Consider the following 15,854-nt stretch of genomic DNA (forward strand, 5'->3'; position numbering starts at 1 on the left):
GAGCCAATGTTGATTACACAGCAGAGGGGTGATGGGTCAACGGGACTTGATGCGAGTTAGGATGTGGGCAGCAGGGATTTGGGGTGAACGCTAGGAATGAACAATAAGTGCAGACAGTTGGGTGCGGCACGATGAAACAGTGGTTAGCACTGCTGCCTCATGATGCCGAGGAACTGGGTTCGATCCCAGCCCCGGGTCACTGTCCGTGTGGAGTTTGCACATTCCCCTCGTGTCGGTGTGGGTTTCACCCCCACAAAACAAACATGTGCTGGTTAGGTGGATTGGCCACGCTAAATTGCCCCTTAATTGGAAAAAGAAAGTATTTTAAAAAATTTGTGTAGACAGTTATCATTATAGAGAGAGCGTCACAGCTGTGCTTAGAATGCCTACCCCGACCCCTACACCAAGAATCAGGCAAGTGAACAGCAATGAGCATTTGAATTTCAAACCTCACCCTTTCTCCACCAGCCCAGGGGCACTGAGGGCAATTATAATACCTTAATTGGGACTTTAACTGGCCGATGGATTCTCACAGACCAAGGATTGAATCTACGGGCATTCTCATCTGCGTGGTTACTACCAAGGATGAAGCCTTTATCTACCAGGACATTTATAAAAGTCCTTATGAAATATTATTTTATGAAGACAGCACCTTTCAAAGCACAGCAGAGGTAATTACACAGGTCAAATGGTTTTGAGAAATGGGGTAATAACATTGTGAGTTATATACAGTGCCCCCGCCAATGCCAGGCTTGTCTTAGTTTCACCAGGCCTGGGATGTAACTCACTTATTTCCAGTAACAAAATGACGAGCATTGTACACACGCTTATTTTACTTCCAGTACACATACTCTTTGGATCTCATGATAATTGCAAGCACAAACCGGGGTCAGAAAGAATATGGACAAATCATGAGGCAGGTTTCCAGTTACGATGTTGAACAGGGCTACACATGTAACAGGGCTGATCGCTAAATACCAGGCGTAATTTTTTGCAAGTCCCTATTGATAATCTAATGAAATGTGAGGGGAGGTATGGGACTTGAGGCAACAAGCCTTCTTAATCGAAGGTAAAGGGATTCTTTCACACTGGATGTAATTAGAGCCATACCACCGTCAGATGTGGCCCCGCAGGTAAAGTAAAGCAGTAACTGTGACTTAATTTAACCTCCCACCGTGCATTTTGTAGCCCAACAAATCCGCGGCACTTTGCACTGAGTGCCAATCTGCCCTTTTTGCCCTGAATGCTACCTCGGCTTTTTATTCTCTTGTTTCTTATACTCTGGCATCGAAATCACCCAAACCACAGAGAGAGGAAAGAAAGGGTGAGGAAATGAACTGACCTGGTCGGTGCTGAATATGTGAAACTGACACCGAGGTGAGAAAAGGGATAGTACAGCTGACATTCCTTCTAAACAGGATTGTTTCCCTATATTTGGGAAAAACCAACCCGGCAGCAAGTCACCACAGGGGTCACCCCTCCTGTTTATAAATTCCGGGCAAATGTTTTCCAGAAAAAAAATCCATACTCTGTATCTCACACACCATTACTTTGTTTGGGCGGTGGGGTGGGGGGTTTGCGTGCACGCGGGTATTTTTAACCGTTTTCATCTACATCAGTTTGAAAGTATTTTGTTGGGCTATCATGGCCAAAGTGGGCAGCTGCAAAGGCCTGCGCATTTTCAGAGACGCTCGGCGGGCTGGTCTCCGGGGCCCTCAGTAGCTCCCCTCTGAATCGGCACTTTCTGAGAGAAATCGCCACATAAGGGCCTGTTTGAGGCTCCGTGCACCGGTTGACAGGGGCTGTCTTTGCCTCCCGACAGATGGTACGTCTCTTTATTTCGACAACACACTCATCGCAGGGAGGCCACAGTGGACCAGGCCCGCAGGCCCTGCCAACATTCCTGACGGCAGCAGCAGGTCAGGATCAGGGATCTGGTGTCTGTGCCCTTCATAGCTCTGGGTACTAACTGACGAGCTGTTGACATGCCCAAGCGACAGGCAGCGAGAGGGAGAGTAAAGAGAGAAGGCGTTGGCATGTCAAGAGCGTGGAGTGTGTGTCCGTGTTTCATTTTGTCCTGGCACCACTCTTGTCGCATTCAGCACTTTGCTCGTCTTTCATGGGCTTTCTTGGCACTGGGACAAGCCCCTCCCCCAGGGCACACATTTGTCTCTCCTTCAGACGCCAGTGTTTATGCTGACAGCCTGTGCTGTGTGTCCTGAGCAGGCTGGCACAGTTGGATGTAAAAGTTTGACAATGGGGGGAGTGAAAAGGGAGAGCACAACATAAGAAACAGGAATCAAACAGCAACAAGCCTTTAATGGAGGCCCCCTCCTTTCTTCGTAATATAAAAGAAGGATCTGGGAACGGGAATCCGAAAATGAAGATAGATAAATGCTGGATATAAACACAAAGACCAATAAGCTTTGTGAAGGCAGGAGACACGCTAACCGCTCTGGTACAGTCCATCAACCGGCAACATGACCCCCATCTCTTCTCTGTATAAAGGCTGTCAGACCTCCTGTGTGTTTGTCAAATCTGCTGTTGTTATTTGTGCTGGGGGATGGACGGTGTTTTTTGGGGGGAGCAGTGGTGGAGTGCAGTGTTATGAACAAAATGTGCACAGTCAGTGCAGTCTGGTTATACAGTTCCACAGACATCAGCAGCCCTCAGGTTGTGACTGATCTTCCTGCCTGAGCGGAGATTGTGAATGCTAAACAGCTCTTCGACCTGAGGGTGCATCGTAACCAAGCTTAATCCTGTCCAATGCCCACACTGCTCCTAACACGGAAGGTGTACTGAACTGCAGTCAGGCCTTTTCATAGCCCCCCCCCCCCCCCCCCCCCCCTCCTCCCACCGAGTGCTGCCCAGCTGAGACTTGCTAACTTTATGGTCAGTACGACACCAGACAGTGCTTTGATTCACTGGGTTATCAGAGGAAACCGTGAGGCACAGTTTCTCATGTCCAGGTTGCATCTTCCCTTTCACAAAAACACAGGAACACACACCCATACGGACACATATGTGCACATACAAATACACACTGATATACACACAGAAACACACACCTATACACACCCATGCATACATACAGAAACACATACACCTATGTATACACAGAAATACACACGCGCACACAAATATACACCCATAATTACACACATGCACACACAAATGTAAACCTGGTTTAGCACACTGGGCTAAATCGCTGGCTTTGAAAGCAGACCAAGGCAGGCCAGCAGCACGGTTCAATTCCCGTACCAGCCTCGCCGAACAGGCGCCGGAATGTGGCGACTAGGAGCTTTTCACAGTAACTTAATTGAAGCCTACTCGTGACAATAAGCGATTTTCATTCATTTAATTCATCTACATATACACAGAAACACATACCTGAACACACAAATGCACACCTACATTTACACAGAAACACACACATCTATAAATAGACAGAAACACACATTTATATATACACAGAAACACACATTTATAAATACACAGAAACAGACACATTTATGTGCAGAGAGAAACACACACACATTTATCTATACACAGAAACACACACATTTATATGCAGAGAGAAACACACACATTTATACATACACAGAATCACACACATCTATATATACACAAAAACACACACCTATATATACACAGAAACACACATATGTATATACAGAAACACACACATCTATGTATTCACAGAATCACACACATCTATGTGTACACAGAAACACATACATGCACACATAAATACACACTCATACATACAAATAAACAAACACAAGTACACACCCATGTACAGAAATGTACACACCTATATATATATATATATAGAACACACACAAAGTTGCATCCATACCTACAGAGACATACAAATGTTTACAAACAGATATTAACACAAGAACAACAGTTTGCATTTATATAATGCATTTAACATAATAAAATAAATTCCCAAGATAGCTCACAAGAACCATATCAGACAAAAAATGCATACGAACACAGATATGTACAAATACAAACATGCACACAGCTATCTTGGTACAGACCAGGAATGAGCCAGGGTCATCTGGTCTGTGTGACTCTACCCTACAGATTAGAGACCAAGTCCACACATCCTTAAATGAAGATTTATTTTTGTTTGCATCGACCCTGTCCCTCCTGTTGCTGATTAGTGAAATTATTGAAGAAAGCAAATAAGGTAAAAGACAGCAGAAGGTAAAAAAGGTTGACACATGTGCTAGAAGTACAAGGAACAGATATTGCAATGATCCCGATGTGTTGTGCACTGCACTCAAATCAATGGAAATGGAATTGTTTAAATTCTCTCACAAAGTGGACATTTCCTTTAATTTAGTAAAAGAGTTTTAATCAAATTCTGTTTTTTCCCTCTCTCACTTTCCCGCTTTAGGTTTTTCTTGAAATTCTTTCTGAAATGCAATCAGAACTGCCTGAAGAATGCAGGAAACCCAAGGGACATGCGGAGGTTCCAGGTGAGTATGGTTTTTATCTCTGCAGCCAACTCCTCTGAAAGCTAATTTGTGAACAAATAATGATTCATTTGTGAAGACTTAACTCTAAGTGGTAATGGCAAGGGACAGAGATATATCCGATGGCTTAGAATGTTTTTTAAAAAATCTATCTTCACTTGACTCATTTTTCACAGGGGAGAAGAAAGAAATAAAAAAACGTCTGTAGTGTTTAATATCCCTTCTAAAAAGTGAAAGCTTCTAACTGTTTGACTTGATGTCTAACGAGAGGCCTTTGTTGGAGCAATGGACCTATGGAAGTGTACACAGCCAAGTTCAAGTACGGGCTAATACACACTCATTGATGAGGCTGTAGCATTTAATGAGGTAATGTTTGTCAGCCATCTCCAGCTACCAGCCAGTGTCCCCATGTTTCTGGTACACTGAGCGAGCATTTAAGATGCTTCATGTCAACTTTCTCCAGTTCCACTGCACTTGTGATAGGTGCAGAAGCGTTGCAGTAAGATCCGTTGTGTTGTGTGGGGTTAACCACCTTACGCTGAGTCTGAGACCTGAAAGAGGGAAGACAAAAGAGGTTCTTAACAATAACTTTAGTGTGTAAGATGTTCCAAGGTGCGATTGGATATCTGGTCAGATTTGAGGGGCTGGGAAGACAACCAAAATGGGGTGGTCAGGGCAGCATGGTGGCACAGTGGTTAGCACTGATGCCTTACAGCACTGAGGACCCGGGTTTGATCCTGGCCCTGGGTCACTGTCCGTGTGGAGTTTGCACATTCTCCCTGTGTCTGCGTGGGTTTCACCCCCGCAACCCAAAGATGTGCAGGGTAGGTGGATTGGCTACGTTAAATTGTCCCTTAATTGGAAAGAATATTGAATACTCTACATTTTCAAAATACAGAAGGAGGCCTTGCTGCCATCCTTGCTAGAGCTATCCAAAATTAATCCCGCTGCCCTGCTTTCTCCCCATATTCTTCGACTTCAAACATACGTTCCACTTTTCTGTTTAAAGATGTCGGAGGGAATTCTCCCTCCCGCCGCACCCGCTTTCTGGGGCGGTGAGCCCCCACCGGCAGCGGGACCCCCCTCCCGGCAGCCGGCCAATGGGGTTTTCCATTGTGGCTACCCCCATTGCCGGCAAAGCAGAGGATCTCACCGATGGAGAATCCAGCCCGTAATGTTCTCCACCTCAAACAGAATGCTGTGGCAAAGCTCCTCCTTGACCTTCTGCTGGAAGAGATTGTCCCATCTTTTTTTTCTTCACAATCTGAGTGCTCACTCATCACTGAACTCCCCCCTCAACCCCCACAGCCGAACACAACAACCAGTTTATGGGCCCTGTTTTCGACCCCCTCCCAAGTGGAAGCATCTTTTCCATAGCTACTCTATTGAACCCCTTTGGAGCTTTAAAGAATTCCCTCAGATCACCTTTCACTTTTCCCAAATTGGTCAGTTTCCCCCCTCAGTTCCAGTATCAATCCTTGCAAATGATTTGTGTTAAAAGGCTCATTCGCGATATGGGGCACTTCTAATGGATGCTGTTCAGACCCATTCATATCCAAACTCATGATATGGAGATGCCGGCGTTGGACTGGGGTGGGCACAGTAAGAAGTTTTACAACACCAGGTTAAAGTCCAACAGATTTATTTGGAATCACAAGCTTTCAGAACGCAACTCCTTCATCAGGTGAGCCAGCATTTTTGCCAGCTACCAGCCTCCCTGCAGACCTGCTGCATGCAAGGGTTAATAAATCTGCCCTTGCAACTCTTAACCCGCCTCACAAATTTGCAGTGTGTCTGTGCAGACGAGTCTCAAGTGGAGACTGTCCAGATGGATTGAGCTTTTTCCCGCCCCCGGCTTAACGCAGCAGCGCTTGTGCAATGTTGAGCAATTCCTGATAGTGCCTCAAGCCACAGTTATGGAGCAGGAACTGGAGAACTGACCCTTGCAAGAGACACTGAATCATTGAAACTGCTGTTCCATGATATTGGACAGCTAACGTCAGGCGTGTGAATCCTGATCAGCCCTTTCCCTTAGTAACTAACTACTCATATTTCCCATATTGGCAATCGGATCAATACGAAACCTTCTCCAGTCCTGCTTCAATCAATAGCAGAAGGTTCCTTATTGGACCCATAATATTTGGTATCCTGAAGCAGAATTTCTGATTCCTCTGACGGGTCAGTGGATGAATGCCTCCTAAGAAATGAAGTGCAGGCAGGCTCGAAGGTTGAGAGCACTAATTTGTGCTGAGTTGGCTGGTCTCAGACTAGGCGGAAATAAGGTTGCTGTAACAAGAGACAAAGAAACAATAGCGAAATTGATGGAAAGCCATGACACATGACCCAATTAAATAAAGACTGCTTCCCTCTGTGCTGCTATCTTTGGGTCTCAAACTAGGAATTGGTCTTCTGATTGCTATTTGTTGACTCCTGCCGGGGACCACAACCTCACATTGAGTGAGTACAAAGATTAAATTTGGTTGTGATTCCTTCTTCCTCCTTTCTCCAACGTGGAGTTTCGTGTTCACAGACACTGACTAGGCTCCCAGATGAAGAATCAGAGAAGTGTGCCTGGCAGTTGGGACTCCTTATCCCAACAATAAATACCAACTTACATTCATGTGAGCGTCTTTCATGTGGTAAAATGTCCCAAATTTCCTCACAGGAGTGTGATCAGACAAAAAGTAGCACTGAGCCAAAGGAGACATTCAGGCAGGTAATCTAAAGCTTAGTAAAGAGGGGCACGATTTAACCAAAATGAAACAGAGTCTGGTGTCGAGCACATTTAGCTGAGTGTTCCCAGAACTGGCAGATTCTCCCAATGGACCTCTGGACCACCCAAGGCCCGAACTCACCAATAAATGGGTAATCCCGTTGTCCCCGCACCCCACATCATAAGTGAGTCCATCTGATCCTCTGCACTTCCCAGTGTCTTACCTTTCATTGTGTATTCCCTTGCCTCATTAGTCAGAGCAAAGGAAGTGGGATATGGACAAGCAGCCAGAGTAGAAGGAACACAGAGTTGGTGAAGGCTTGTAGGACTGGAGAAGGTTACAGAGGCTGGAGGGATAAGGCGACTGAGGGATTTGAACACAAGAACAAGAGCGAGTAGAAGAAACGTCGAGTTCTTAGTGGGATGTAGAACTAGCATTAATCAGCATTGCAGGGGGAAAGAAACGAGAGTTCAAAACACACCGAGTGAACTTCACTCAAAGTGAAACTTGGCAAATCAGTGACTCTACTCAAGTAATTAGGAAAGGAAAGTCACTTATAAGACACAGTAGGTCCTTTGTCGCTGTGGAGTTATCTTAGAAAGAAGAGGTCCTTGTCTTGTCAAGTACTCTGCCAAGCAGACATGGTAAGGGTCCACCAGACAGTCCACTGGACGATCTGTATGATGATTCACCTAATAAGCACTCCCATCATTCAGGCTAATTTTCATATGGTAATCACTCTACACGTTATCTTGCTTCTGCAGTCAGCACTTCTCATGTGTGATTGGTTGAATCCAGGAAAGGTTGCTGATCTGTTGACTCTTAGAATTGTTACTGTTAAATTGGCACGAGCCCATGGTAGCTGAGCCTTCAAGTATGTGAACAGCGACTGCTTAATTACTTGTGCTGTGTCAATTAGTGTGACCTTTGCATTTGGCAAAAAAAGGACTAGCAAGGACTAGCTTATACAAGGGTAAAAGCAAAGAAAAAAATATACTCGGACTGTATTGAAGTGTTTAGATAAAGTTTCCAAATTGGAGAGGTCCGTCAGCTTCGAAAAACTTAAAAACATTAATAATATGCTGTCAGATCTCAGTAACATAACACATGCAAGCTGTCAAACAAACAGATGTTTAGTTGTCTCAGTTAATGTGCCTCTTAAGCATCTACTATTGGGGAACAAGTAGACCACTAACACAGGATGTGTGCGAGCTCTTTTCATTCTTTGTGAACTGCATTTGATGGTTATTGAAAGGAAGATCTGTCATTGTCTCTGAGATTTTACTGGCTGAATATACATACAAACCTGCACACATACAAACTGGGAACAGGAAAAAAGGCCATTCGGCCCCTCGAGCCTGCTCCGCCATTCAATATGATCACGGCTATTCTGATTGTAACCTCAACCCCATTTTCCTGCCTACCCCCTCTAACCTTTCACCCTTCTGTTTATCAAGAATCTATCTACCTTAAAAATATTCAAAGATTCTGCTGCCACTGCCTTTTGAGGAAGAGAGTTCGAGAGAGTCTCAGCCCCCCAAAAGAGAAACATATTTCCTCATATCTGTCTTAAATGGGCAACCCTTTATTTTTCAATAATGGCCCCTAGTTCTTCATTCTCCCACAAGAGGAAACATCCTTTCCACATCGACAGAGATGAGGAGAATATTTTCTCTGAGAGCAATGCGACATTTGGAACTCTCTGCCCTTGGTGGAAGCAGGGCCACTGAATATTTCCATGGCAGAGGTAGATAGATTCTGTTAGACAAGAGCATTAGTTATCGGGGTAGATGGGAATGTGGAATTGAAACACAAAAGATCAGCCATGATCTTACTGAACGGTGGAGTAGGCTTGAGGGGCCGAATGGCCTATTTCATGTGTTTGTATGCCCATGTGTCTAGCCTCAATAAATGAACCCATAATGTGTTTACCCCTCCCTCTCCAAAGAGCAAAAATGAAACTAAAATGGATCTCTTTTTTCTAAATGTTTTTATTGGTTATCACATTTTTATGTTACACATTTCAGTTCGTATGTTAAATTACAAGTGTTGTAACTGTGCAGAATGTCAAACAAAAGCAACGAAGGATAAATTAAAATTACAAAAGAGAGATAGGCCAAAGAATGAGAAAAACAAAACACAAACAAACAAGGATCACTGTAAATATTTACATCTACATGTTTTCCCCAACTCTGTGGCTATGGGCCCCGACCTGCCTCAGTTGCATTGTCCAGTGTTGGCCTGAGCGAGTATGACCCAGCGTATTTGCTACTCCCTCTGATTTTCCACTTGCCCTTGGGCCTGTCCCCTGCGGCTATGCCTCTTGTGTCCTGCAGTCTTTTTAATGGGATTTTGCCTCCCTCCTCCCCCCGACCCTTCCCTTCCCCCCTCCTCCCCCCCCCTTTCCTTTATGATCTGTGACTCGTCTGTGCCCCCCCCCCCCCCCTCCCCTGCTTCCCCACTCCCCCTTCGTTCTACTGGTTTCTGGATACAAACTGGTCTTGGAACATGTTAGTGAAAGGCTCCCACATCCTGTGGAAGTCCTCTTCCGACCCACGGCTGGCAAATTCTATCTTTTCCAGTTGCAGGAATTCCAACAGGTTGGACAGCCTGTCTTCAGCATTTGGTGGTGTTGCTGATCGCCAGCTGAGCAGGATTCTCCAGTGGGTGATATGGGAGGCAAAGGCTAATGTGTCAGTCGACGCCCCATAAAGAGTTCTGGATCTGAAACCTTGAAGACCGCTACTTTTGAGCATGGCTCCACCCTCACCCCACAACCTTGACATTGCTTCAAAAGAAGGTCCCCCAGACCCCAAGAAGTCTGGGGCAGGCCCAAAATATTTGGCTGTGGTTGGTCTGGCCTCCCTGGCACCCTTTGCACTTGTCCGCCACCTCCGGGAAGAAATTGCTCTGGTTAGGTGCGCTCTGTGCGCAACCTTTAGCTGCATTAGGCTCAGCCCTGCGCATGTGGAGATGGAGTTCACCCTGTGCAGTATTTCGATCCAGAGTCACCCACTACTTCTGTGCCCAGTGTTCCTCCCATTTTTCCCTTGTCTCGTCCAGAGGGGAGCGTACCTCTTCCAACAGTCATCTGTACAGGTCCCCACAGTTCCCCTTCCCTAGGGAGCCCGCGTCCAGCAGTTCCTCAAGTAGCGAGTGTCCTGGTATCTGGAGGTATGTTGTTTTTTCCCTACGGAGGAAGTTCTTGATCTGTATATATCACATTTCATTCCTTTTAGGTAGTTGGAACCTCTCAGTAAGTTCTTTCAGGGTCACTAATCTATCATGTGTGTAGATGCTACTTACCCTCATCCTGTCTCCACCTTTTGAAGGTGGTATACAGTGTACTCGGTGTGAACCTGTGGTTGTTACAGATGGGGACCATAGTGGACATTTTGGTTAGGCTGAAGTGCTGTCTCATTTGATACCACGTTCGGATCATGGCTACTATCGCTGGGCCCCTTCAGTGTTTGGTCGGAGGGGGTGGGGGAGCATGGACTGCGGTCGTGACTAGGGCTCGGAAGGACGTCCCTATGCAGGAACACTCCTCCATCTGCACCAATTGCGCTATTGGTTCCTTCATCCATCCCCTCACTCTTCCTGGTGTGGCTGCCGAGTGATAGAACTGTAGGTTTGTGAAGGCGAGGCCATTCACCACACACAACGCCATTATTAGTTTATTTACCGCGTTGAAGAATGCCTTGGAGATGTAGATTGGGTGGGATCTGAACAGGAAGAGGAAGAAGAACCCTGCCAGCGAGAATGGGATTGGGCCCCACCTCTGCAGGTCACTTTTAACTTCTCCACCAGGCTTGGCAGGTTCTATTTGTGGATCCGCTTCCAGTCATGGGCTATTTGGATCCAAGGTAGCGGAATTTGTTTTGGGCTTTTTGAATAGTGGTCCCTCCAGCTCTGTCCCTCTCCCTTGCAGGTTCACTGGGAAGACTTCACTCTTGCTCAGTTTGAGTTTGTATCCTAAAAAGGCTCCAACCGCCTTTAAAACCTTCATGATCCCTTCCATGCGGGCCTGGGGGTCCGAGATGTAGAGGAGCAGGTCATCTGTATAGAGTGAGAATCTATGCTCTCTGCTGCTCCTCTGGATATCTTTCTAGCCTTTTGCCCTTCTGATGGCGAGTACAGTAGCTTGTTTGCCAGAGCAAGTGCGGGACCAGTGCTGGTGCAAATATTTTGTATATGTCCCCCAGGAATCTATCTGGCCCTGGTGCCTTCCCCGCCTGCATGGAGCTGATACTTTCCATGACTTCCCCCAGTTCCAATGGTGCTTCCAGAGGTGCCTTGCGCGCGTGTTGGGGGAGATGCCAGGGACCCTCCCACAGTGTGTTAGGGCTTTCAGGGGTTGGGAGTCGTGTCGGGGGTCTTGGGAGATTGGGAAATTAAAAATGGGGTCCTTATCTCTCGCTGCACTGAGAAGTTCAGGTGAGTGTAGCTCCTCAGTGCACAAATTGGGGCTATATGCCGCCTCGGCCTTGCGTTGCCCACCTAGGCCCTTTATCTAACGCTGGTGATGTTTCTCGACGCTGCAAGCACCAGGAAACACACGGCTAAACACACTCGCTATGGGACTTTGTTCCCTTTTAGTTGAATCGCACCCCCACTTTCTGTCACTAATGGTCAGGGTGGGAATCCCGGGCCAGCTTACGAACATAGTAATTCAACCCTTGAAGTCTGCTCTGCTCTCCAATTTTAAATGGTGGTTTATCGCACCTCATCGTCATCTTGTTTCTGTAACTCTTAATAACCGCACTTCACAAAAATCTATCCGTCTCAGTTCGGACATTTTTAATTGACCCCCACCCACATCCTCAGGAGTGATTATTGGGGAGATTTTTCACTCCCCTTTATATGAAGGAGACTTCCCTGATATCACTCCTAAGTGACTTTGCTCTAATGTTCCGACTAAGAATCCTTGTTCTGGACTCTTCCCCCACCCCCACCAGAGATACGTGGGATTCTCTGTTCTCACTGGCAGCGCACCCCTGCCCGTGGGTTTCCTGGCGACATGGGTTATCGTCAATGGGAAATCCCATTGACAAGCGGCAGGAGTAGGGAAGCTTGCCACAGAGAATGGCACTCCACCCAAGAAACGCAATTCGAGGATCAGAAGATCCCAGCCACGATGTATCTCTATTTACCCTCCCACATTTTAATTGTCTTGCCCATTCCCATTGGATCAGCCCTCAATCTTCATTTCCCTCACTCAGGGATGCAAGACAGATGGTCACATCCCCAGTAGCAAAGCTTGGAGACCATAAGTCATAGGAGCAGAAGTAGGTCACTCGGTCCATCCAGTCTGCTCAGCCATTCAATGAGATCTTGTTTGATCTAAAAATCCTCAACTCTACTTTCCCGCCATATCTCAATAACCCTTGGACTGGACTCTCCAATTCTGGGGCTATGTCCCCACGTCGGCGTAGGAACGGTGGCCAGAAAAGATGGCGTAAAACGGGCACCGATTCCCCGTTTTGCTGGGGGCTAGCATGCCGGCAGCATAGAGAACCCGCTCTAGCTGCTGATACGGCCCGGAGAATTGCCGGGTCTGTAGCCGCCAATGCGCACGGTGGTGGCCTGTAGCAGCCACGCCCTGCTACATGTCGGAGGCCACTCGCAGACCCGGCTCACTAAATAGTGCCCCTTCCTTTTGGCTGGCTCGCATGACCCAGACCACCTTCCCTCAGTGCCGCCAGCCCCTAATAAAGTCCCCATCCCCTCCCCCCCGCCCGCGGATCGACCCTTCCCTGACTGTGGCGGCGCTGGACTGAGTCCGCAGCCGTCACACCGAGATCCCGACGGATGAGACAACACACGACCGACGCCGTCAGGAACTCGGCCAGTCGGGGGCGGAGAATGGGGGGGGGCCTCAGGCAATGTCCTGAGGCCATCATTGCGTGGCGTGGCGTACTGGGAGATTACACCACTTTGGAGGAGGTGGAGCATCGCGAAAGCAGCGCGTTTCAATTTGGTCGGGAACGGTGATTCTCCGGCCGATCTGGAGAATCCAGCCCCTTGATTCCCTTACTGATTAAAAATCTGTCTATCTCAGTCTTGAACATACTTAATGACCCAGCCTCCACAGCTCTCTGCGGTAAAGAATTCTACAGATTCACTAACCTCTGAGAGAAGACAAGCCTCCCAGTGTGAAAAGCTCAGCAACGCCCTCCCTCAATCACCTGAGCTAATGCACCTTTATTCCTGAGTGAAAACCAATCCAGCTCAGTAACAGGGCTCCGGAGTAGCAGTAAAGGGTGGTACCATGTCAGGTTGAACCTTAAGCACCGTTTGCCTGTCCACTGATGTAGGTACCTAATTTCGCCTTCCTCTTTTTGCCTCAGTTCCCCCAACCTCACTTGGAAGAAAACGGTGAGTTGTGGCACACAGTCACAAGTTCTCAACGCTGCTTATTGAGATGGAGCCCACTGGCCCCTGCACCCGGGCGGGCACTCCCGCTAACATTGAGAGAAGGCTGCAGTTCACTGACACAAATGTTGAAGTGTCCTCACTCAGCCAATCTCGCGGAGCAGCTTGTCTCCACTGAGACATTGGGAGAGTGCTTTGCTGATCGTTGTCATGCCGTCCCTGCTCCTCGTGTGACTAAAAGCCTTTGCAGAGCGCGACGCAATTAAAACAAGGGCCTCTGCAAGTGACTTGGGAATTTCAGACAAAATAAGTTGGGCAAAGCTCTGTAAATGGCCCCGGTGAGTCATTTATTGTGAGAGCAAATCTATTAGCACTTTGCTTTTTTTGTCTTTCATTTCTCAAGTGAAGCGATTTTAATTAAATTAATCTGACTGTCAATCTATCAATGATCAATCACTAGTGCCGAGGCCCCTTTCAGCGACAGGCAGTAAAGGGCTGACAGGGTCTGATAATGAAAAAAGGAATATACTTGTGAATCGAGTCAATTAGCCTGCATAATGGGTGGATTAAACAGCACCTAGTTTATTGCACTTTCAGATGTCAGCCCCTGAGTTGGGAGATTTGCCAGCAATTAACTTGGCTGTTATGATATTTGTTTATGGGGAGGTTGCACACAGGAACACGCATCTGAGGATTTCGTCTCTAATGCTGTCACTGTGCATTAAAAAAAAGTCACTGGGAACGCTTCTGTTTATAGGGGAATATTAATTTGGGCATCAGCGTTAAATCCTGAATGACCCTGCCACTGTAAAGAGGAAGCAAGGCCACATTAGAAGCAAGATTCTCTTTTAGCTAGTGCATCCGGAGGGCCATCCAAAGCTTCCCAGCGCAAGGAAGGCAGCATGCAAGTTAAGTGCGAGCAGTTGCTATGACCTGGAATGCGCCTGAAAGACAGGCGGAAACAGATTTGATTGTAACTTGCAATTGGGGGGGGTGCAATATGTGCTTGAGAGGAGAAAAGGAATGCAACCGATGGGGAAAGGGTGGAACTAATTGAGAGAACGTTCAAAAGAGCTAGCACCTATTGTTGGGCCAAAAGGCCTCCTTCTGTAGTTTCTGTTGACTTTGGGAGCGCCGGGTTCTGAGCCCTCCCTCGCCCATGTTTAACCATTTCTGTGTCACCCCGCGCATCCTGCTTTTAAGAGAACAATAGGAGATTGCTCACTTTGTTGCATTGTGGGAGAAAGAGCAGCCAATTTGCGAAGAGTAAGCTCCCACTGACAACTAGATGATATTGGCCAGGTAGCTGGGGGTGGAGGGGATGGGCTGGATTGTTTCTTTGGATGGCATTATGAACTTCCTTCTGCCTACCTCAGGGACTGGGGGGGGGGGGGGGGGGAGAGGTTCAGTTCAAAGTCTCACCCGAAAGCAGCCTGCTGACATGGCTGAAATAAGAAAAGTTAAAACACTTGCGCCTTTTACCATACCAATGCTCGACATTAGGGCGAAACAGGAATCCCTCTTGTGCTCAGGACAAAGTAACACAAATGAGGGTACATGATGGGCAGAATCTTCCAGAAAAATTATCAAGTGTCATTTCGGGCACAGAATTGGTGCGAATCTCACCAGCTGTTCTGGTACAATTCCCAACGTGATCATCCCACAATTAGTCATTTGTTTTTAGGAGGGCGTAATTTGAACCGGCAGTAAAATCATTGGCAAGCCGTTTTTTCAATAAATTAGAGCACCCAATTATTTTTTCCAATTAAGGGGCAATTTAGCAAGGCCAATCCACCTATCCTGCACATTTTTGGGTTGTGGGGGTGGGATCCACATGGGGAGAATGTGCAAACTCCACACGGACAGTGACCCAGGGCTGGGATTCGAACCCTGGTCCTCAGCGCTGTAGGCAGCAATGCTAACCACTGTGCCACCGTACTGCCCCAAAAACGTTGGCAAGCCTGGCTTCACAGAGATTAGGTTGCCAAAATGACAGTCCGGGCACCCCGCACCCAACATCACCAGCATCTCGCCCTCCCCCATCCTCAGCAATTTCAGCCTCTCCCCCCCCCCCCCCCCCCCCCCCTTCCAACCACATTTTCCCAATGGCCACTGGCATCAGGACCCTCCCAATGGCTCTTGCATCAGGCCCCCCCTTCTCGCCGACATCAGGCACTCCAACCCCCCCCCCCCCCCGCCCCCCGCCCAAGGTGAAAGACACTCCACTGTGAGGTTGCCATTGCCCCCCCCCCCCTTCATTTAAAAAGACAATATATTG

At 47.4% G+C, this 15,854-nt stretch overlaps 1 protein-coding gene across 5 annotated transcripts in view; it reads left to right on the forward strand.

Annotated features, from left to right (window-relative positions):
* Window positions 1–15,854, forward strand: part of ebf1a (EBF transcription factor 1a) — a 489,857-nt gene that overhangs the window by 242,498 nt on the left and 231,505 nt on the right. For all 5 annotated transcript variants that reach the window (XM_038795284.1, XM_038795286.1, XM_038795285.1 and 2 more), the window contains exon 7: window positions 4,409–4,490. In XM_038795284.1, the coding sequence (XP_038651212.1) occupies window positions 4,409–4,490 (82 nt within the window). The remainder of the gene's footprint in view (window positions 1–4,408; window positions 4,491–15,854) is intronic.

This window comes from Scyliorhinus canicula, chromosome 4, assembly GCF_902713615.1.
Source record: "Scyliorhinus canicula chromosome 4, sScyCan1.1, whole genome shotgun sequence".
Classification (NCBI taxonomy): domain Eukaryota; kingdom Metazoa; phylum Chordata; class Chondrichthyes; order Carcharhiniformes; family Scyliorhinidae; genus Scyliorhinus; species Scyliorhinus canicula.